General features: G+C 36.6%; 1 protein-coding gene across 2 annotated transcripts; it reads right to left on the bottom strand.

Moving 5' to 3' along the window:
- Positions 1-8,685: 8,685 nt before the first annotated feature.
- On the bottom strand, positions 8,686-22,047 carry LOC116014437 (protein argonaute PNH1-like). 2 transcript variants are annotated; one of them, XM_031254491.1, is made up of 24 exons: positions 21,771-22,047; positions 20,173-20,289; positions 13,575-13,971; positions 13,285-13,493; positions 13,037-13,183; positions 12,811-12,944; positions 12,588-12,697; positions 12,404-12,510; positions 12,166-12,304; positions 11,968-12,084; positions 11,778-11,885; positions 11,624-11,695; positions 11,400-11,522; positions 11,136-11,295; positions 10,877-10,998; positions 10,625-10,762; positions 10,399-10,541; positions 10,205-10,267; positions 10,058-10,121; positions 9,842-9,977; positions 9,672-9,745; positions 9,424-9,518; positions 9,294-9,325; positions 8,686-9,168 (listed from the first exon to the last, which is right to left on the bottom strand). In XM_031254491.1, exons 3-24 carry the CDS (start codon positions 13,926-13,928, stop codon positions 8,990-8,992), a joined length of 2,826 nt encoding a protein of 941 aa, XP_031110351.1. In that variant the 5' UTR covers positions 13,929-13,971; positions 20,173-20,289; positions 21,771-22,047; the 3' UTR covers positions 8,686-8,989. The 2 variants fall into 2 exon arrangements, with proteins under 2 accessions (XP_031110351.1, XP_031110352.1); XM_031254492.1 differs by lacking the exons at positions 20,173-20,289; positions 21,771-22,047 and adding an exon at positions 14,399-14,785.
- Between the last annotated feature and the right edge of the window lie 485 nt (positions 22,048-22,532).

The raw sequence follows: 22,532 nt of genomic DNA, 5'->3' as shown, positions 1-22,532 counted from the left end.
AAGAATAATAATAAAATCAAAGACTTATGGCATAAAAATTAGTTGCTCAATCCTACTTCGATGTTACCATCTTATCAAAAAAAAAGTTTGAGTGTTTTACATTTACTAGTAATGTTAATGTGAAAATACCTCGTACCTTAAGCATAAGGTTGGAGGTTTGATCACCACACATGTGAATGGAGCAAATCATATGGCCAGTCTCCTACAATATAGTGTGCTGACTGTTGGGATGGATGATTAGTCTTCTGGCTGTCGGCTGGAAAGACACCTTGGAAAAACCTAAAAAAATGTTAATGTAAAATAGAAGGTAGTGTAATAAAAGCGTGAAACTTAATTTCATGAATGGTCTCTTGACTTTTGATATTTACTATTTTTATCATCGATTTTTTCTGGAACTATTCATGGAATTAACTCAAAGCATGATATTGAAAGTGCTACTTTCCTTTTTTACTTTGATGTATGGAAAAATTTGTAGCCGCTATTCGAATGCCCGCTCTAGGTGAAGCCACTTTGCAACTCCAGTTAACAAAAGACCAAGTTGAGGTAATCCAACTTAGGTTGTCCATAGCTAACTGACACAAACTAAGAAGGTCCAATAGATAGCTCTCACATGGAGTCGAACTTGAAATCTTGTTGTGACGTTACCAAGCACTTGCTGGTGGAATTACTGCACATAACTTTATAATATATAATTTATAAGGAAGAAAATAATTCAGTGTTCCAAAAGGAGCGGTGGAGTGATAGGAACATGATTGTCATATTTTTCGTACTTGAAAATTACAAATCCGATTGTTACAAATACTCTTTTGCATGTCACAAATCCGATTCTTGCCAATACCCTTTTGTTTAAGGTCACAAATTCTACTATTACAAACATATTCTCATACTTGTCTATGCTATTTTTGGGAGGTAAATATGTTTTTTTTTTCATTAATTAAAATAATATTATTTTCCTCTATTAAAAATAATTATTTAATATTTAACTCTTGATGTGGTAAAAATAAAACTCTTTATTTTTGTTAGTTATTTACAAATTAGCCGAGTACATTAGGATGATAGACTTACATGTGAACTTATTTCAAATGTAAAATGATTTGACTTGATGAATTATACATCTTTAATGTTTTCTTTTTTTAATCCAAAAACTTAAGAATACCAAACAAAGACAATGGTCCAATATCACCATAATCATGATTGTCTTGGGTCTAGATCTAGACCTTTGTGAGGACAAAGGCAACCATAATCGCATGTGTCCTTGTATAGATCTAAACCTCTTTAAGGAGTTCGAAATATAAAGATCAATAGCCCGTGATTCCCCGTCAATGGAAACAACCATTGGCTTGCATCTAGATGGGGTACTAAAATCACTACCTTAAATTTGTCTATTGACATACCAAAAACTTTTTTAAAAATTTGTTAACCTATTTATAAATTGGCAAACACGAATTAATAATCAACTATTAAGAGGAATATGTTATTCTTGTATGTAAGTGGGGTACTAAAATCATTAATGATACGGTTATAGTGAAACTCTACTTGCCTTACGGAGGTCACAAGTTTACTTCTTCTGATCTTAAGAGGGTTCACGAGTCTACTTTCCGATCTCAAAAGGGCTTTCAAGTGTACTTCCTATCTTAGGAGGGCTCACAAGTGCACTTCTTGACCTCAAGAGGGTTCACCAGTATACTTCCCTATTGACCTAGTGTATTTTCCTACTTGAATAGTGTATGTCTACTTATCTGTCGCATTATTAGTACACTTACCGGTTGCATTATCAGTTGCCTTATCAAGTCGACTTACCGGTTGCCTTGTTAGTTGATTTCCTGACTGGCCTTGTCAATAACCCCACAACGATCGTCAAGTGTCCGCAAGATCTAAACCAAGCTCCCCATCACATGATCACACTTCTAAAGACACTTGAAGAGCATAACTTCATCGCTGAATCTCTAAAGGACACGTGGAAGGCATGCAAACGGTTGGCATGTATCCTCACACCCTTCTATATAAACGACACTTATTGCTCTTTGTGGGTGAGGTTATTTCTCCCAACCTACACCACTCCAACCGGAACTTCCCGACCTTACATGGTCGGACGATTATTTAGCTTCCCGACCGCGCTACTTACCTTTAGTTAACTTCTCGGTTGCGCCACTTGCCATCAATAGACTTCTTGATCACGTTCATTCCCCTTATATGTAAATGTACATTTCAATAGTATTGAGTATTGTAGGTTAGAATTTGTATTATTCAATCATATTAGTGAATTTCGGTTTAACCTAGTCTAAAAAAGTTTGTAATTTTTTTTTTTTACTTTCATGATTTTCACGTAAAACGCCTGACCTTATTATTTCCTGTGTACTATTCATTCCAGTTGTACAAGGTAACCCAAACTAATTAACATCATCAAGTACCAAATATTCATTTCCTGTCGTGACAAAAAGAAATAATATAGTTTTGATTAAATATGTATAACTTAAGTGAACATAGCATGAACAGATAAAAGAAATGAATTAATAATGAAATATAAAAGAATCTAATATTTGTGTACACATATCTAGATGAGGTGGTACAGAAAATAAGAGAAAAAGAAATATAATGGGACGGGGCCCGTTGAACGTAACAGAGGGGGTGTCGTGGGCAGAGAGCCAGAGAGGAAATCACATGAGCTTTCTGTCCCCCACCCTGCATCCTGCATTGCATTGCATTACATTATATTACATTACATTACTGTTCCCTCTTTTCTCTATCTCTTTTCCATTCCTTCAATTCTCTCCCATTTCCATCAACATTTATCTTTCCCTTTCACCTCTACTCTCCCTTCTCATTTACTCTTTCACCATCCTCTCGACTGCTCGAACGGTATAAGTTTATAACTTTAAATAAGAGGTCACATGTTTAATCACAGTTCAAATTAAAATTATTAAAATATTATATATTGTTTTTTCAGTGACTCTCGAACAGGGACTCTGAATTTTAAAAGTAGTCTAGCCTAAGCGGAGAAATTTAAAATTTATATATATATATAAAATAATGATAAATAGGAGAGTTTCCGGAATAGGAGATGTGTAGGCTCGGTGTTATAACGCCAGCACGTGAACCCGTTTTCCAGGTCGCCTGATGTGGCCCTTCTGGGCCCCACTCAATGTGTACAAGTCATCAATGACTGCAATGGGGGAGGGGACCACCATCATGGACCTTGCCCCAAGAGTTGCCGGTCTGCTTGTGATATGAATATGATGCATCTTCTCTCTCTCTCTCTCTTTCTCTCTCAACCTTCTCCAACCCCCATTTTTCTCATGCCTTGATAATGATATCTCCATTACTCTCAACTCTCCTTTTTTTCTTTTTCATTACAACTATGATTAACATTTAAAAATATCACAATAATCATTTGTACATGTCCATTAAATACCATCATTACAATTATATTAACTAGTAAATTACCCGTGTGAATGATTAGCCGATAAAATATTGTGATGCTGTGAAAATTCTAAAAGTCGGTATCTTTTCAAACTTTAGTTTATTCTTGCATGTTACACTCAATCACATACTAAATGTAGCTATCATAGTGCTGGAATTTTGGACCCCATTTCATATTAAGGTAGCTGTGTGGTCCCGTAACAAAGCCTCAAAGCGTAGCAAATTTTAACACTAAGAAAATTATTTCACACATTTTCTGTTATTTTGTAGCTATCATGTCTTCGTTGCACTATGCCACTATCCACGAGTATCTTGCACAAATCTTTGAGTAAGAATGACAATACTGAAGGGATATTTTGGAATTTGAATCGTGAAATATACTCGTTCATACTATGTGTTTTTTTTTTTTTTTTTTTGAATGAGATAATTATCAATTATGATAGATATTATATGGGTATATTATACTATTGTGCATAACGAGGGTTTCCTATATCTATATAGATGTAAGTGTAAAAGTTGGATAACCTAAATTACAATTGTTATACAATGAAATGTGAGGACCATGACCGTCGAATGAAATTGTAGTAGAATTAAATTAGTGTATGTGGATCGAGAATGAAACTAAAAAAACAGAACACATTATTGTCAAATGAAACTATAGTATAATTAAAATGATACTTTGGTTTTGCTATGATGAAACTAATGTGCGTGAAAAGTTAAACTAAAATCTAGAGTCATACGATAATATATATTGTCAAATGAACATGAAGTGTAATTAAAATAATACTTTAGCATGCTTGATGTGGTTCAAAATGTCTGGAACTCGGATGATCAATTCATACACAATATTCCCAGAACTGCGGCAACTTTGGCATCATGGAATAAGAATACTTTTGGAAACATTCATCACCGCAAAAAGATCGTTCTTGCACGTCTTAGAGGGATTCAAATCAGACAGTCATCTTCGTTTCACGGGGGACTGGCAAAGCTTGAGGATAAACTGGTCAGGGAGTATCAAGACATTCTGTATCAAGAGGAATTGTTATGGTACCAAAGATCACGGGAAGAATGGATTACCTCGGGGGACCGTAACACGGCGTACTATCACGCGGCCACTATTGTTCGAAAAGCTCGCAACTCGACCAAGAGGCTTCGGGGTGACGATGGAAACTGGATTACTCAAAATGATGCTCTTAAGGGTCATGTTCGGGAATATTTTATGATGCTTTTCTCAAGGGAGCAAGGTCCTATTCGTATGTATAATTGGGGGGGGGGGGGTGGCTATCCTCGCATACCGACAGCTACGTGGCAGAAGTTTAACAGGTCCGTCACCTTAGATGAGGTACATTTGGCGTTGAAGGATATTGCTCCTTTTAAGGCTCCCGGGCCAGACGGTTTTCACGCCGCGTTTTATCAGCGCTTGTGGAATATTGTCGGTGTCAGCCTCTTCGAGCTGGTCAAGAATGCGGTGGCGTCTGGGTGCTTACCTGTTGGCCTAAATGACACTCTCTTAGTTCTTATTCCTAAAGTCAAGTCTCTGGAGACGGTTCGACAATTTAGACCGATAAGTCTCTGTAATGTGAGCTATAAAATTATTACTAAGGTGATTACCAATAGGTTAAAGGACATTCTTCCGGATATAGTGGGTCCATACCAAAGTTCCTTTGTTAGAGGACGCCAAATTTCGGACAATATACTCATTTACCAGGAAGTCATGCACACAATGCGAACAAAGAAGGGACCGAGGGGGTTAATGGCAATCAAACTGGATTTTGAGAAGGCCTATGATCGTTTGTCTTGGGATTTTATTAGACAAACTCTTGTGGAGATCGGTTTCGAGGAGATGTGGATAAACCTTATTATGCATTGTATTCAAACACCCAATTTGTCTATTCTTTGGAATGGGGAGAGACTTCCTTATTTCACTCCATCACGAGGAATTCGCCAAGGGGATGCTATGTCCCCGGCAATTTTCGTTCTTTGTATGGAGAGACTCAGTCAGACGATTGCTCTTAAAGTGTCGACAGGGGAATGGAAAGGCATCAGATTAACTAGTTCTAGTCCCCCCTTATCGCATCTTTGTTTTGCGGATGATTTAGTGTTATTTGCGGAGGCATCTATTGACCAAGTGCTGACCATCCGGGATAGCCTTGATCTTTTTTGCGAGGCTTCTGGTCAACAGATTAGCTATGCTAAGTCCCAGATTTTATTCTCTAAGAACGTTCATCTGGACGTTGCTTCGGAGATTGCCACTAAACTGAATTTAGAGCAGACAAATGATTTTGGTACTTATCTAGGGGTGAAATCAAACCATGGCAGAGTTACTCGCCACACGTTTAGTAGCTTGCTCGAGAGGCTCAAAGGGCTTTTGGAAGGGTGGAAATCTCGGATGTTGTCCTTTGCAGGCAGGGTAACGCTCGCTAGATCAGTCCTTAATACAATCCTGAATTATGTGATGCAGACTTCTATTCTGCCGAAAGGTGTGTGTGAGGAAATTGAGAAAAGCACCAGACGGTTCATCTGGAGTGGCGCTGAATCTGACCCCAACAAGAGTAAACTGAGTCTGGTGAAATGGAACGCTGTCACTCAACCTAAGGCGCTGGGTGGGCTGGGTATCCGCAAAATTCACGATCTGAACATGGCATATATGGCTAAGCTACGGTGGCGCCTTCAGCGGGAGAAAGAAAGCCTTTGGGCTAGAACTCTTACATGCAAATACAACGAGTCAGGCAGGAGATGCCACTCAATCGGCAGGTCTGGGTCTTTTTCGCCAGCTTGGAAAGGAATTATGGCTTCCGGGCCCTTTGTGGATGCTGGAATAATGCATGTTGTCTGTAATGGCAAGCATACCAATTTTTGGATGGATAAGTGGCTCATGTCGGAACCGTTGTCGAATTATTTACAGATAAATTTGACCCTACCAGAGCTCTATGCGAAGGTTAATGATATGTGGGAGGAAGGTCGTGGATGGAAGTGGGAGCTTTTTGCCGACTACCTACCGGTCAATATCAAGATTAAACTTGCAGGTTTTATGCTATCACCGGCGGAGGATATAAATGATGAGATTGGATGGAGTCTTGAATCAAGTGGGGAATTCACGATTAACTCTGCTTATGAGGCTCTGACTTCCTCTAACTCGACGGGTGGTCAGGACGCGTGGTCACGGATATGGAAGCTTAAAGTGCCGAATCGAATTTGTTTTTTCATATGGCTTGTTAAACACGGGAAAATTCTTACTAATGTGGAGAGAGCTCGGCGGCATATCACGGCTAACATTATGTGTTTGTCTTGTGCAGGGCAACAGGAGGATTGTGCGCATATCTTCCGTCATTGCAAGGATGCTAAACGCATTTGGAGAACGAGGTAGACCAAGCAACGGCACACCGCCTACATCAGCTCGGGTGGGAAGAGTGGTTAGACACGAATTTGCGAGGAGAGTCACGAATGGGATTTGCTGATGGTTGGCCGGAACGGTTTTCAATCCGTTTGTGGTGGCTTTGGAAGTGGCGAAATGAGGCAGTTTTCAATGGCAAGAGCATACCGTTTGATCAAAAAATTCGTTGGATTCGTAAGCAGGAAGAGGAAATTCAGGCTGCTTTCTCAAATTTAGGAGCCATGAGAATTACGGGTGGCCAGTGGGTGGAATCTTCTGTTTTTTGGACTAAACCGCGTTTCGGCTGCGTCAAAGTAAATGTGGATGGAAGCCGCTGTCCTGTTAGCAACAAATCTAGTTGTGGAGGCGTCATAAGGGATCACGAGGGGAGCTGGAAGGGGGGCTACGTTGCACAGACTGGCTCCTGTTCTACTGATGAAGCTGAGGCTTGGGCCGTATTATATGGGCTCCATCTTGCGGAAAATATGGGCTACCGACATATCATCCTGGAGAGCGATTCTGCGACCACCATTGAGCTTTTGAGGTCTTCCACCCAAATGAGTCGAGGTTTCAATAACATTTTTGAGCGTTGCCGGGCAGATGCTGTTCACTTTCAGTCGATTGAATTTAATCACGTGTTTCGTGAACAGAATAGGGTAGCTGATGCTCTTGCAAAGAAGGCCCTGGGGAACCCGAGGCATTTTACAGAGTTGAGTGAACCCCCTCCTGAGCTTCTTACTTTGCTGCAGGATGACCAAATTGGTGTGACGTTTCATCGGAGAGTTCCAAGGAGTGGGATGGATCCCGACAGTTAATGTCTTAGTCGTTTTTTGGGTGTTCCCCTCTTCTATGAATCAAAAAAAAAAAAATACTTTAGCATTGTTATAATTAAACTAGTATTTGTAAAAAATGAAACAAAAAAAATAGAGCTCATTTAATAATGTATTAAATGAAACTGTAGTAAAATTAAAATGATACGTTAATATTGCTATAATAAAATTGTGTATAAAATATAAAATTAAAAAACATAGCAATATTGTCAAATGAAATTGAAGCGTAATTCAAATGATGCATACTTTATGGTCCAGGTTGCTACATAAACCACGTTACATAGTAAAATTTGTCTCTAATTTATGTAATGAATGGTTCATTAATTTAGGGCACATAATAAAGTCCTGGAATTCAGCTGTCTGTTGTTTTATGTTTTTCCACTTATGCTTCTTTTAGTTTCTCTTTATTACCTTTCGGTCCTTTTTCACTTTCATGGCCTGGGCCACACACTGTTTAGTTATTTTCAGTTCCTGTTTCTAAAGTGGGGCCATGTTGGGTACTCGACACTACCAGATAAAGGCCTCGTGTTTATGGGTAAGGCCCAATTTTGAAGAAATTTCACATTGCATCTGTAAGACAAATTACAATCCACACAACTATGTAGATCACAGTTCAAAACGACATTATGTACTTATAATTAATATATTATGTGTCTTCAGGCAAATTATGCTATAGACCCGGATTCACCTTGTCCAAAACGCACGTCTGAAATAAGGTGCTATTAGTAATACCGTTTCCTCAGCCAATGATATATATATTTTTCTAAATAGAGTTTAAAAATTGTGTTATACTGTTGAATATAGAGTTTTGTAATTGTGGATATAGAGTTCAGAAATTGTGAATATAGAATTCTACAATTGTGAATATTGAGTTCTGTAATTTTGTATACTGAGATCTCAAATTGTGAATATTCAATTCTATTGTGAATATAAAGTTAAAAAATTATAAATATAGAGGAACGAATTCTAAAGACAAACGGCAAGGAAGGGAGCACTTTAAAAAAAAAAATCAGATGACGTCGTTTTGAACACAGGTCCACCTTGCAAGCTGGACTAGGTCCATGACATAACAACCGGTGTCTTCAATTTATTTATAGGTACATAATATGTTAACTAAAGATACACAATGTATTAAATACAGTCACATAATCTGAATATCATTTTAGACCATGTCCACAATGCAAGATGGACCTTGATCCATGGTATAATTTGCCCAGGTCAAGCATAGAAATTTTGGTTAAGGAGTTGAGACTCAAAATTTGTCATACATTAGGATTTAGGACTCTCTAGTCCCTACTATATAAACATTTCCAGCTCTTTTTTTCCTACTCAATTCAAACTTATATGACCTTATTTTGCTCTTTGCCTAGCAATAGAACATTACATTTTTCACCTTCTCCTTCAATGCCGGCAGGGGCCGCACCCCGGAACCATTCGTGGTGCGCGTGCAGCGCATCGAGCTGTTCGAGCCGTTCTCGTGGGCGTCGTTATCAACATAAAACCGCGCTCTGTAAGCCGCCAAATGTGCATAATATGCAGGTGGCACTGCATTCATAGTAACACAGATACCATATTATAATGCAGCTTTGTATGAATAAAATGCAGAAGCAAAAAACACAGTTCTATCTGGGCATCAGAGCTTTGCATTGAGAGAAAAGTTAGAAGATTACCAACAGAAACGGACCGAGTGCATCGTGCATACCTGCATTCGTTGCAGTTGTTACTAATAATGGAAAAGGAAAAGCAAGACAGTTAAAAAGTAGTTGTAACGACTAGATTGAGAGAAAATAGATTCGTTACGTGTAACAAAGGTTGTTTGTCAGAGATTGGATTTCGTCTGCTGTGAAGTTGTTCTCGTCCCAAAGAACATGGTAGTGTGCAGGACGACTAGTCCCCTGCGAATGTGAACGATGCCACGGGGTCAAACATGGAACAAAAAGAGCAAACAACCACCTTGGTAGATTCCTAGAACATCCTTTATCAAAAACTTTAGATTCCTAATAAGCTGCTAATGAAATTTATAGATTCAATTCAAGTTCAGCACTTACCTGAATCCCAGCATGACTGCATAGATAAAAATCGAATTCTGTAGGATGGCAAATCTTAGAATCCACCACAGTACCTGCATTTTGTTGTCATAAATTTCAATTATATCAAATGGGAAAACGAACATTCAATCATCAAAAAGGGTGGAAAAGCAAAAACATTATAGTCTTACCAGGTAACACATTCCCACTCCTGTCCATATGATTTCGGTCATTGTGGTTGTTAGCAAAAAGCCTCGTGTGGTGACGTTTTTGGACAACAATGAAAGTAACCAGAGGTTGGTAACCCGGTTCCAACGATGCACAAGCCTGGAGGCACAGTAAGTAATACAGATTTAGAATTGAACTCGAAAACATTTACTGCACGAGTTATTCCCAAATTCACAAACCTTGCGGATAGCATCGAGCTCGAACAGTAGAACCTGATAGAACTGCCCATCACTAACACCATCCCTACACCCGTTAAGGTAATTAGAACAAAACATCGCAGGTCTACAAATATACGACTTCAAATCTTCAATTCCAGACTAAAATACCTATAGAATATTATCCTCAGCGGTTTTTGTCCAGTGGCCTTCTTAAATGACAGCAAAAGTTCCCTGCAATCGTTGAAACAAACATGTTCATTTCCATTTTCCTAGCATATCTGCTATAATACATTGCTATCCAGAAATCTGCAGCTAAGTGAAATTGCTATTTTGCATATCAAGTAAGGATATTGAATGAACACCTAATCATGCCTCCCGAAACTTTCCCCCATTGAGGATCGTGCCATGTTCTGTAAAGATCCTGGATGAGTTCTTGTCGATGTGGCTGAGCACACACTAATCCCGCATACTTGGTAACTTCGGGCCAATCTTGCGAGGCCACGACCTTCACCAAATAACAGATGTCATAAAAATTTATCCTCGAACAACTTGCAGTAGTCATATAAAGCGAGAAGCTTGGATTCTTACAGCGGCTATTGATGGGCTACAGTCCTCTCCAGATTCGGGATGAGTAACATCAGCCCCAAATATGATCGTTGGGATGTCGCTTACCAGAGGAACTTTCCATCGTAAGGCATCTAAAAGCACAGTATTCCTTCCTCCCATCTGCAATAACATTTTCAAAGTACTTTGAAAACCGCTAGGTAGAACTAGAAATGCATTTATATTAGCAACATTTTGCCGGTAAACAACTAGTTTGATTCACTACTTCCAACTTGCCTTCACATTAATCTTAAGCGATACATTTGACAGGTATTGTTTGCTGATCTTTAAGACATGTTTCGTGAGGCAGCACTGCGATATCAGTCCGAGGTCTGTTTCACAAATTCGCTTCAGAGTACCTGAATATCAAGCAGCATTCTCGTTAAAATTCATTCCATGTTGTTCAAGTAAAAACATCAAGAAAAAAAATATTAGTTAATCGAAGTTGCTTTTGTAGGCGAGCAATATAGTAGCAGACAGACAAATATACACGTACCATACAAAGGACCGTTATTGTCTGGAAGAATGGCTATGAGTAGTTCTAGTTCTTTTCCTCCGGGTTTGTTGGCAGCAACATTATAAACGTAGTTCAAAGCCTTCTTTACCTGGTCTGGTTTAGCCGAATAGATCGGGATGACTGGCTCAGAATTAAATTCCTGATATGAAAGGTCAAAAATGAAACCATTTAGTTGGCAAAAATTTCATGGCTTTGGCTATTGATCAATACATGATTTAAATGCATTATAAGCTAAATTGTTACCATTCCAGAGACTTGACACATCTGAGCCAGCTGTTGGCAAAAGCCACGAGCAGCATTTTCCTGGACATTACGCGAGAAATTGATGCAAGCCCAGTGGTTGACAGTGCTTCCATTAATTACTTTCTGTAACGGGAGAAGAATATCTTTCGTTAAATATCATGATCCTAGATTCCTAGTACTAGAACAAAATACGGTGTTGTTAGGATTGAGTACCGGGCACTTACCTTATTTATCATGTTCCACTGACCTTGCTGAGGTCGACATTCCTTTTCCTTTCCAGAATCATGGTATTTCAACTAAAAGAAACGAAAAACGAATTGGTGAATATCATCACGCCCTTTGAAGCTAAATTTCAAGACACAAGCATAGTAGCGTTACCCATGGGGCAGGGAGAACACGAGCTTCAACTGATGCTAGCTTATCATCAATGTTGATGCCAAATTCCTTGGCAACGGGGTCTTCCTTGTACCCATTTTGCTTAATTGTCTGGATGAGACAGAAAATTTCACCTTTAAGGAAAACGAAATCTTTAGAAGTATATATAACAAATAAACTTATGTATATCAACCTGCAAAATGTCGAGTTCTTGCTCTCTAGGCCTTTGGCATGAAGATTTTAGCAACGAAGTTATCTGCTTCTCATCCAGCCGTTTGGTATACCTCTGCCCCTCAACAATCTTACAAGCCTATTGAAGCCAAAATCGAGATTTTTGGAATATTTTTGCCTAAAAGGAAAATTTTAAAGGAAGAATCAACTACTTAATTACCTCCATTGGTAAATAATTAACTTTCCTTTGACTTCCCACTTGGAGGCAAGGTAAATGTGGATATTGAATGGTATATCCGTACATCTCTTGAAAATACTCGATTACTGATTTCATGTTCTTTTCCTCATCAACAGGAAAACTGTATTCAGCAGAAGTAGGTAAAAACCGTAAAATGAATAAGTAGCCAAGAAAACATGAAGGTATGATAGAAATGAATGGTGAATGTTACTAGATGTACATTAGCTCCCTGGTTGGTTGTGATGTCAAACCCGAAATTCTGTATTTTCTCCTAATGTTTCCCCTGTGTGTAACTTCAACTTTGACACCTCTCAGGGCTTTCTTAACCTGATTAAAATCGACAGGATAAGAGCTTTAATTTTTCTTTTTATATGCAGAATTAGTATATTGTTTAGTAAGCTTACCTTAACCCGATCTGCATCGGACAGTGGCCTGGAACTTATATCTCGTCCTAAAACTTGAGCTACAAACTCAACAACCGGGAGAGGTTCTATGAATGCTGTCGTTGACATATCTGCCCCGAACATATAAAACCGTTAATTCTAAGTAAAACATCAACACTAATATGCAGTATCAAGATTCATAAAAGGAAACCGATATGTGGGATTTATGGACTATATATCCTACCAATATTCAGTGATAGTCCCATTTGAGTCGGTTTTATACTCTGATAAAAGCCCCGCCAAGACTGTAAGCCATTACCAAGAGCCTGTGGTTTCTTGATACTAGGAGAATAGAAGAATCTCCCAACAGATATATACCTAAAAGCATTCAAAATGACAAGACATATATATATATATATATTTGAGAATGTAATGCGAAATCTCTTGGTTTGATTGAGGTAGAATTAAACCTTCGGGATGCAAGTTCCCTCAATACAACATCGAAGATTTTAAGCGCTTGAAAAGGGGCATCAGCTTGTTTCCCAGCGAGGAAATTGTGCAACTGAGCCATGTCTGCCTGAGCTGAAAACTTGATTGTGACAGTAAATCGACGCTCCCTAACACGATATAATCAACAACGTTTTAGCTAAGATCCATTCGACGAGAAATGCATAGCAATTAACTAACTAACTAACAGCGTTTAGTCCTAATAACTTACTTTGTGATGCCACTCCACTCATCATCATCAGCCAGAGTTATGATAAAGTCTTTTGTGTTAAAAGGGAGCAATCCAGCTGTGTACAGCATTCGCCTCCCATCATACACCGGAAGCCTATTCCCCAGCTCGGTTTCTTTGTGGCGTTTCACCAATTCAGTCATGATAGCTTTGTTCAATCGAGTCGAATTAATTTCCGGACTAAACTTCACCTGTATTCAAACACAACAAAAAAAATTGTAAGAACTTAACTCAAATCACCAAGATAGAGAAATTAACCAACAATGGCTTACAGTATACTGGCTTAAGTTCCTATCTGATAGCTCAGCAACGAAGTGATTTGCCTTCACAATACATTTGGTCCCCAATTGGCCATAGCCAGGCCTAGTCGGGAAAGAAAGCCTCCGGTCAGACGAAGAAGAAGAAGGGGGATTATTATTATTATTATTATTCCCACCTATCTCCAACATCTTTTCCATTTGTACCCCTTTCCCTTTCCTCCTCCCCCTTCTCCTCTTGGCTTCTTCCATTCTCCCATCGCATCTCGACAAGATTCGAGACACAGAATTCTGATTCCTCGACTCCTGCAATGGAGCTCTGGAGATCACATGCTTTTGCTCAGCCTCTTTCATCTGCCACTGAGGCATTTCCTAATTCCTATGTTCTTGTGAAGTGAATCTCAGATGTGCCCTTCAATTCACACCAAAAATTAATTGCATTCAGATAGCTATATATCAAATTAATCAGGCACTTTTATACTCAGAAGCTAAAGAATATGATAGTAAGACAAAGAATAGATTGTTATAGAGAGTGGGAGGACAATTTTGACATGCAATCAAAAAGAATCATAGGACAAATAAAAAAAAACACAGATGCAAAAGGAATAGGATAGAAAGAATCAAATCTCTACATGACACGCTTCTGTCTCAGCACTGTTTTCCCCCTGAAAAGGTTTTCACCAAAAGTGAAAAAGAGCCATGCAACCATGCAGATCCCAGTAGGCAATAAGAAACAAGAATCCAAAACCCAAAAAATTAAAACCAAAATCTTCACAGTAAAATTACTGTGTATAGGAAGTTAAATAGCTGGAAGGTAAATAAAAATATTTGAAAAACACCTGAGGTGGTGGGATGAAGGGACAGAAGTGAATGTCTCCTTAATGCTAACGAACTCAATCTTCAATGGCGTGTCAATGTCAGGAAGAACAACACATGACGACAGAATCACATACGTTACTTATTTCCCTGTTGTTCTTTTGTTTTTAACCCCCCACCCACCCATTGAGGTCCGTGAACAATTCAAGAACTTCTGGACTTCTGCAACATTATCCCCCGGTCAATTTCTGCTATTATGTCCGCCTAACATTGTACACTACGCCAAACAACCAACAAGGAAATTTCAAACTTATGCTCTGATTGGGATTTTGAATCAGAAATTTTTTTGGTTGGTCCACTAGCAGAATCAAAGTCGGGATCTTTTCTTTAAAAAAACAGAATTCTTAGCTTCATTGGCCAAATGAGAAGGAAGAAGAACAAGTACTGTAAAAAAACACAAAAAGGAATTACAGAAGTACCAAAAGTACATGAGTGGATTGTTTATGTGAATGGACATGAAGAAGGATGTGGGCAAGCAAAAGGTACTAAGAACCTTAAATGACAAGAATAAGCCTTGAATGATCTTAATCAAGCAGCAGAAATTGTGGGTCATAGTTTTTTTTTTTTTGAATTAAGGTACAGTAAAAAGCTGAAAACTGTGAACTTAGATTGACAGGAGAGCAATTAATGTTGGAGGGCTAGTGCTAGAAAGGTAAAATTCCTGGGCTGAGAAAAGCTATGGCAGGAGAGGATTTTTAAGTTTTTAACTACTACTTACTGCAACCCAGAGGTAATTTCAAGAAGGCAACATGGAGAGGGTGACAGATAGCAAAGCATTACTGTGTGAAAAAAAAAAATTACTGTTAAGGGTTTTCAGATTCAAGGTGGTTTACACATGATAGGGATGTCTCATAACTCACTGCCAGAATGGTTTCACCATAACGGTCCAAGTGGTTGGCTCTCCATTCTATGTTGGTGGATGTGATTTCTTGCCTAATTTCATTAAACCACATCACTACACTATTACTGCACTCTGAATCTGATTCATATCACTTCAACAATTCAACCAAAACTGTGCAATTAATTCTCACTCTCAGATCAAGCTACCTCCTTCAATTCTAGGTAATTGCTCTCATCTGCTTCTTGGAGTAAATACTAAATTACTACGGAGTATTTGCTAAAAATCTATTCTTTTTACCTGATTCAATAATACCAAACATAATCACGTATAACTTATATCTAGTATAATCAGGTATAATATATATGGTGGACTTTTTATCGACATCAAACATTAGTCCTCCCACGTAATAACATGCTGAGTTAGCCTAATTTATTTATTCACTATCATATCTGATTGAGGTGTGAGAACTCTGGGTGGAAGGAATTTCGTCTTTTGTAGACAAGATATAACATATATGGATGTACAATGATAATCTTATCACAAAGTAATATATAACTAAATTGATTAATTTGTTTTTTTTTTAAAAAGTAAATTGATTAATTATGCATAATTAATTCTATATTACTTGTTACAAACAAGTCTTTTTACATGCAATACGCACAAATAAATGTCCAATATTAGTGCTAATGTTAAAATTATAGTTGTATTGAAGCAATTTTTTTTTTTAAATAGTAGTATACAATTTTGTAAAAGAAAATCGTAAAATTTATATTATATTAAAAAATATAATTAATAATTTGGGTAATAGTTATGCTATGATTAACAATTGCTGAAGTAAGATTTTTAGACATAGGAATTGATTAAATATAATTGTGATAATATTTAACGTATATTAACAAAAGTTTAATAGTGTCAGGACAATTTTGTCTTATAAAAATGATAGTACAATATTTGTAGTGTAACGTATAACTCAACAATTATAGAAATACATATATAAAATCAGGGAACTAATATGAATTTATTCTTATAAGTTTTTTTTTAAAGAAAATTTATATGTTATATAAATTAGATACAATTTGAGACGAGAAATATAAAAAATAAAAAATTTAAAATAAATAGCTTCAAAGCAGCTTGTGAAAAGGTGTATGGACTTCTTCCATTCTACTGTGATGGCCGGCCACCACTAAAGACAAGCAAACAAGTTTGGGGGGAAAAGGAAGCCAAAAAAAAAAAAAAAATGTGATGACAATTGCAGCTTTTCTTCACCTATCACTCAATTCACCACAAATTTCTCAAGCTCCACGTTTTTTAGACAATAGCTAGACTAAAGTTTAAATTCGAAATTTCTCACCCTCAAACGAGGAGGTTATTCTCGACTATTCTCTCTATCCCTAAAAATTATAGACCTATAGATTGATCGAGTAAAAAATTATGAGTAACAAGAAAAACCAACATTCACTATTTGAGATTGTGCATTAAGTAAAATTCACTTTTTGACTCTAGCAGATAAAAAATTATAAATAAATAAACTAGTATAAGTTGTTCCGAAGTTATCCTAAAATAAGGTAGATAGAGGAAAAAGCAAATAGTGGAAATGGTGTGGGTTGGGATGAATGATTCATTGACCAATAAAGGATGGGCCTTTGATGAAAACGACGACCCACTGAAAAGCTCAAAGTTTATTCTCTTCATTATCACTCCACTCAATGCTGCTATTGCTATATACCATTTGTTTGGCCTTTAAAATTTTTTGTATGTACAGCGACTGTACAGCCCTGCCCTGCTGCGCCACCACTTTAGAGGCGAGAGGCGAGACCACCACAAACACCTATTCCAATTTTAACTATTCTGTCCTGCCAAAACTACTCATGAATTACTCTTCCTACCTATCTAACATTTATATTTGTAGTGTTGTGGCCTGCCCTGCCCTGCCCATTAAACAAATGGGGCTGCCTATCAGTTTTGACCCACTCCCAATTTTGTATATATCATTCTTTTCATATTACACGTAGAATTTATGATTTACACATTACACTTGATCTTATCGGTACTACTTGTAAGTTAGGTTAAGATGTACAAGTCCGACTGCTGTTAGTGGTTTGTCAAGTTGACAAATTCATGTCAACTTAATTGACTAATTGTATTTTTTTTTTCAAGGCTCGAACCCACCACCTCCCATATAAAGGGAAGACTTTGATGCCACTGGACTACAAGGTCCTTGGCAATTGACTAATTGTATAATTTTAATATAATATTTATAGTTTATGGTTTAGTGTGTAAGTTTTAATTTATGGGAAAGCCTGTTACTTAAGGTGCATTTGGATAAAGTCCACTTGTGACTTTAGTGGCAAAAGATCATAAGAGTGAAATTTATCTAGAGTGAGCTACTCATCATCTGATCTTGTGATGAGTCATAAAAGATAAATTTTAAAACTCCATCAAAGTAGATTGGAAACCTTGATATTAAGATTTCTTAATATAAACTCAACTTATTACTGGCACTACAAATAACCAATCTCAGTGACTAGTGCCAACAAGTTTTGACTAAACAACTAATTATTCATCCTAAAGCAATAAAATTTGAACTCAAATTTAACCTAAACCTTAATATATAATAAAAAATATTTTGTAAATATATAAATATACATTAAAGTAAGTTTTGAATTTTATATTTTATTCTACAATATGTAGATTCTACATAAAAATATATAAAATAAGAACAATAACTCAGCTAATTTAAACTCTTGTAAATTTATTTCAAAATAAAATAAAATTTAAACTCGTGAACTGATTGAACATAGTATCAAAGTACTAAGATTCTATTGTTTGACTCAACATTAGTGACTCATTTGGTTCTATGAAAAACATAAGAATCAATTGAACTTAAATTTCATGAAAAAAATTACTTGAAATATCGATTCTATTAGTTGGTTAGAGTACAAAACAATTAATATAAAGAATCAAATGCTCCTACATAATAAAGATACGTGAGCATAATACAAGAATTTAAATTGTATTTTTTTTCTAGAAAATGTGAAAAATAAAATACCAAAGGATGTTACTGAATTCATTTCCCTCAATTTTAAGATATTCTTTCCCCATAAAATGTTAGACTAATACAGGATCATGGTTGAAAAATCGCTAGGCGCCATGTATTTTTTATTTTTTAAAAATTTATTTAAAATATTTAAAAATTTAATAATTATAAACTATATAATACTTTAATAGTTAATACTAAAATATTAAATATTTACCTAAAAAACATCTTGAGTTTGAACAATTTTAAGATTATTTTGCTCAAAACGATATAGTTTTGAGTGAAGTAACCCCTTAAAAAAAAACAAAAAAAAAACAAAAAAAAAAAACTAATCAGCCGACTAAGTGACCTAGTCTGTTGCCTAGACCACGGATTATGGTGATACGCTGGGTGGCTGACCGACGCCTAGCGGATAAGCGTTCTGTGCCTTGATGGGATTTTTGTAATATTGTACACGAGTGAGACAAGATTCAAAGTAAGAAATGATGTTGGGAGATCAAATTGGGAGAGTGGGGGGTCCTCTATCTGTGTCGTTTGTTGCGTGGCTGGTAGACTAAAAGGAAATATGCAAAGTTGTGAAGATAGAAAGCACAAAGATTTGGTCACGCAAAGGTCACACTCAAACCCATAGTTTAAACAACTAACTACCCACCCATCACGTGTATGTGATGGGTAGCCAAACGCCAAGGCCGGGTGGGTAAACTCAATAAATGCAAAGACAAAGAGGAAAAAACACTCAAGAATATTTGCTGTAAATTCCCTTCCCTTCTCGTCGATCTGTCCATTCCCAATATTCACGATATGGCCGCCCCAGAACCAAACGCCAAAACACACCCAAACCGCAATCGCAATGATGAGAAATGAGAATAAGATTGTACGCACACTACACTTCACACACCCCCAAACCATTCTCACAATAAACAAAATTCCTCGTCGTGAGACTCCCACACCTCAGCCAAACAAGATTTTTTGAGGTAGTAAATCACTATAACTTAAAGTTCATTAGGTGGGAGAACCAGTATTTGGTACACATAAGGAGTTGAGTCTACTGCATTGAGAGTAAATCTCACATTGCGACTGTTAGGCTCGATCCACACCCCCAAACCAAACCCTATATATATCTATTCAAAAAAATTATATTGCATCTGAGGGTCCCCACATACGCTTTCTTGAAGTCTTTGGTGAATGAGGTAAACCATAAGACATGCATCATGGCTAAACTCTGCATTCTACAACTGTCATCGAAACACAACCTGAGTTATGTCTGGAACTGACCAAACCCTAAATAGCCCTTATTGTTATGATATCACTACTGCATGCTATTACTCTCCCCCTTCTTAAAAGTCTGCATCCAGCCGACCCCTCAATCCCTATTCCCCATCCTTAAATTCAAACAAGTAAATGCATGTCTATCCCAACACACTCACCAAGTTTAAAACTTATTGCTGCTGGCCTGCTGCAATAATTTTTACGGTTTTCTGTCTTGTACTCCTTTGACTCACCCCAACCCCCCAAGTTTTTTTAGTGGAAGACACTAACTATAATACCTCTACTAAATGAAAAAATTTTCAAAAAAATAGAAAATCCGAGAAAAAAACAAAAAAAAATATTTAATTCAGAAGCATATTGAATCCTTGAGTAACCGTTAGCATTACCCAGAATCAACAACGCCTCTACTGAAGCTCAATCTCATGACCTCTCATATTGGAGAGTCACTGCATTTCATCTGAGCACAAGGTGCTTGACAACATAATATATATTATAAAACGTCAAATTGCACTGTTGTAATGTGAATATTATTGTAACACAGAATCTAATCTAATGTAAAATGTTGTAGAAAGATAAAGGAGAGAAAATACCTTGTGAATTACGTAATCTTTTTGTCGACTTAGCTTTTGATCCTTTGCCAACCAACTTGAATGCTATGCTTCTTCAATTCCCTGACGATCATTAACTGAACCTCAGCAGCCCTGCCTCTACAAACCAAACATTATATATTATTATTATTATTATTATATTTGTTTTAGGTACTCTATATAGGGAGGCTATATATAAATATATGCATATATATACACGCCGTACTGTATATGATCTAAAGGTTAGATCTTGAAATGCAGAGTTGTTGTTGTTGTAAGGCTAGGTTAGATTTTCATGCAAAATCTGAAGCTAAAAATTGAATGAAGGTAATAAAAGGAAGGGGGGCTAGATAGATAGATAGGTAGTTTACCAAAGTGCATGCCTCAAAGATTCGAGAATAATTATGATGGAAATGAAGGGTGCTGTGAACATGAAAAGGTGTTAAAAAGGGGCAACTCAAATGCTCCAAGATGTGAGCTTTTTGGGGCATCAAAAGAAGTTATTATACTACTTATTTAACTTTGGGGAAAAAACAAGGAATTTTTTTTGTCACTTTAAAATATAATATATGGACTACTTGAATTGAAAACAGTGACAGCAAGCAAAAGAGCAAAAATGAAGCCTTTTCCCTTTACCAGTTCAGTGCAACAAAATGCGAGTCTTGGAAGTGTTTGGGTAAGTGTTTGAGAATACCAAAGAGTACGTACAGTATAATAGAGGAATCAAGAAATTAAAGCAAGCTTAATTGGAACCAACACATGCACATTTTGCACTTATATATATATATATTGCCACAATCTAGTACTCAGAAATTAATTGATGAGCTACCCGTGTGGCACACATTGCACAACTTCTAACACTATATGTATGCATTCTAAGACGTCACACTTTATATTGGATAAAATTGTATTACTTTTCATATGTCTTTGTTGTAATAAGAAAACAGTTTTACTAGACAGGACACACCATTGCAACTATGGGACTGCTAAAGTTCCCATGTTTTTAATAAAGTAATACTCCGTAATACATATACTCCCACTTTCTACTCCCTGTTTTGATTAAAATATAGGGAGCTACTGTTTACTTTGTTATTCTGACATTTTTTTAATACAATAAAATTTATACACAACAACATCTATCATTTTCCTTTTTTATATTACTAATCTCCCACTGGTCCTATTTCATTGTCAGTATGTTATTAAGATGTTATCTGTACAAGACTAAGACTACGAGAAAAAAGAAATAATGAAACTTGAAAGCTTTAAAGAAACTTGCCTTAGTTATATGTATAGACTGAGTAAAGAAGAAGGAAAGGAATATAAAAACCAAGGGATCACAGCCTTCAAGAAGAAAAGAGAACTTTGATGGAAAGAAAGAAAAAAGAGAGTAGAGAAGGGCTTTAAGCGTGCAGTACAGAAAATGGTTATATATGTTTGCAGGCTTTAGTTAAACTGTTTAATTAATTAAATAAAAAAAGTATAATTTTGTTCGCAAAAAACAATGAAGAGCGAAATGAAAGGGGGAATAAAGAAAAGAAAAGAAAGAATAATGGTGTAAAGAAACTAAGATTCCATATATACAGATCGAGGCGAGGGGATACCATGCCAGGCCAGCAGTTTCATCACATCAGACTCAGTGCTTTTCTTTTTGCAGCTCGGATAGATGAGATGGGATCTGAGTCTTTATATATTGCGTTCAGATTGCATGAGTTGTTTATTCGCCGGAAGTCCTGTCGGAAAATTTTGTGAGTGGCCGGTGGAGGGTGAGTGGGATGGGTAGTTGGTTTTTTTGACTGTTAGATCGAACTAATGAAGTAGTGTATGTGCGCTAACTGATAAGGTATATGGGAAGTGATCAAAGTGATGGTTTCGTTGGACTTTGGAGAGTGTGTTTTTGCCACGACTGCTAACTCCCTACACATATATATACTAGGAAAACATATAAAGGACTGTCTTTTGGTTCAAATATAATGTTCAGATTTTTGTGTGTTAAGAAAAATAGGAAAATAATGTTATTAATTTTACCAAAGACTTCGTCACTTGCGGGAATTGAACCCAGAAGTCTTCCCCATAAAAAGAACTCACTTGCCACTTAAGCTACCACATTGGGTTTAATAGATAATTATTTTAAGTATACTTGGTGGTCATTTTTAATGTATTATAATGTTATTTTAGGTAGTAATTAATATAGTACATTAAAATTGAACTTGTAATAATAAAATAACAATGAGCATTTCCTATACTAAAAATTAATATATTTGTTAATGGTTTACACTTTACATTACAATATAGACCATGGTCCATGGTATAAAGAAAGTGATGAGAAAATTCTATCATTGTGTTTACTACTATAAATAATATAG

This window comes from Ipomoea triloba, chromosome 3, assembly GCF_003576645.1.
Source record: "Ipomoea triloba cultivar NCNSP0323 chromosome 3, ASM357664v1".
Classification (NCBI taxonomy): domain Eukaryota; kingdom Viridiplantae; phylum Streptophyta; class Magnoliopsida; order Solanales; family Convolvulaceae; genus Ipomoea; species Ipomoea triloba.
The sequence above is the reverse complement of the archived record's forward strand: the minus strand, read 5'-3'. Positions and strand labels throughout refer to the sequence as shown.

Coding starts and splice junctions, on each gene's coding strand:
- LOC116014437 (XM_031254491.1), bottom strand. CDS start 13,928: ATGCCTCAGTGGCAGATGAAAGAGGCTGAGCAAAAGCATGTGATCTCC. Junction 13,494..13,574: donor GGAACTTAAGCCAGTATACT/GTAAGCCATTGT, acceptor GTTTGAATACAG/GTGAAGTTTAGTCCGGAAAT. Junction 9,519..9,671: donor GCAGTCATGCTGGGATTCAG/GTAAGTGCTGAA, acceptor TCACATTCGCAG/GGGACTAGTCGTCCTGCACA.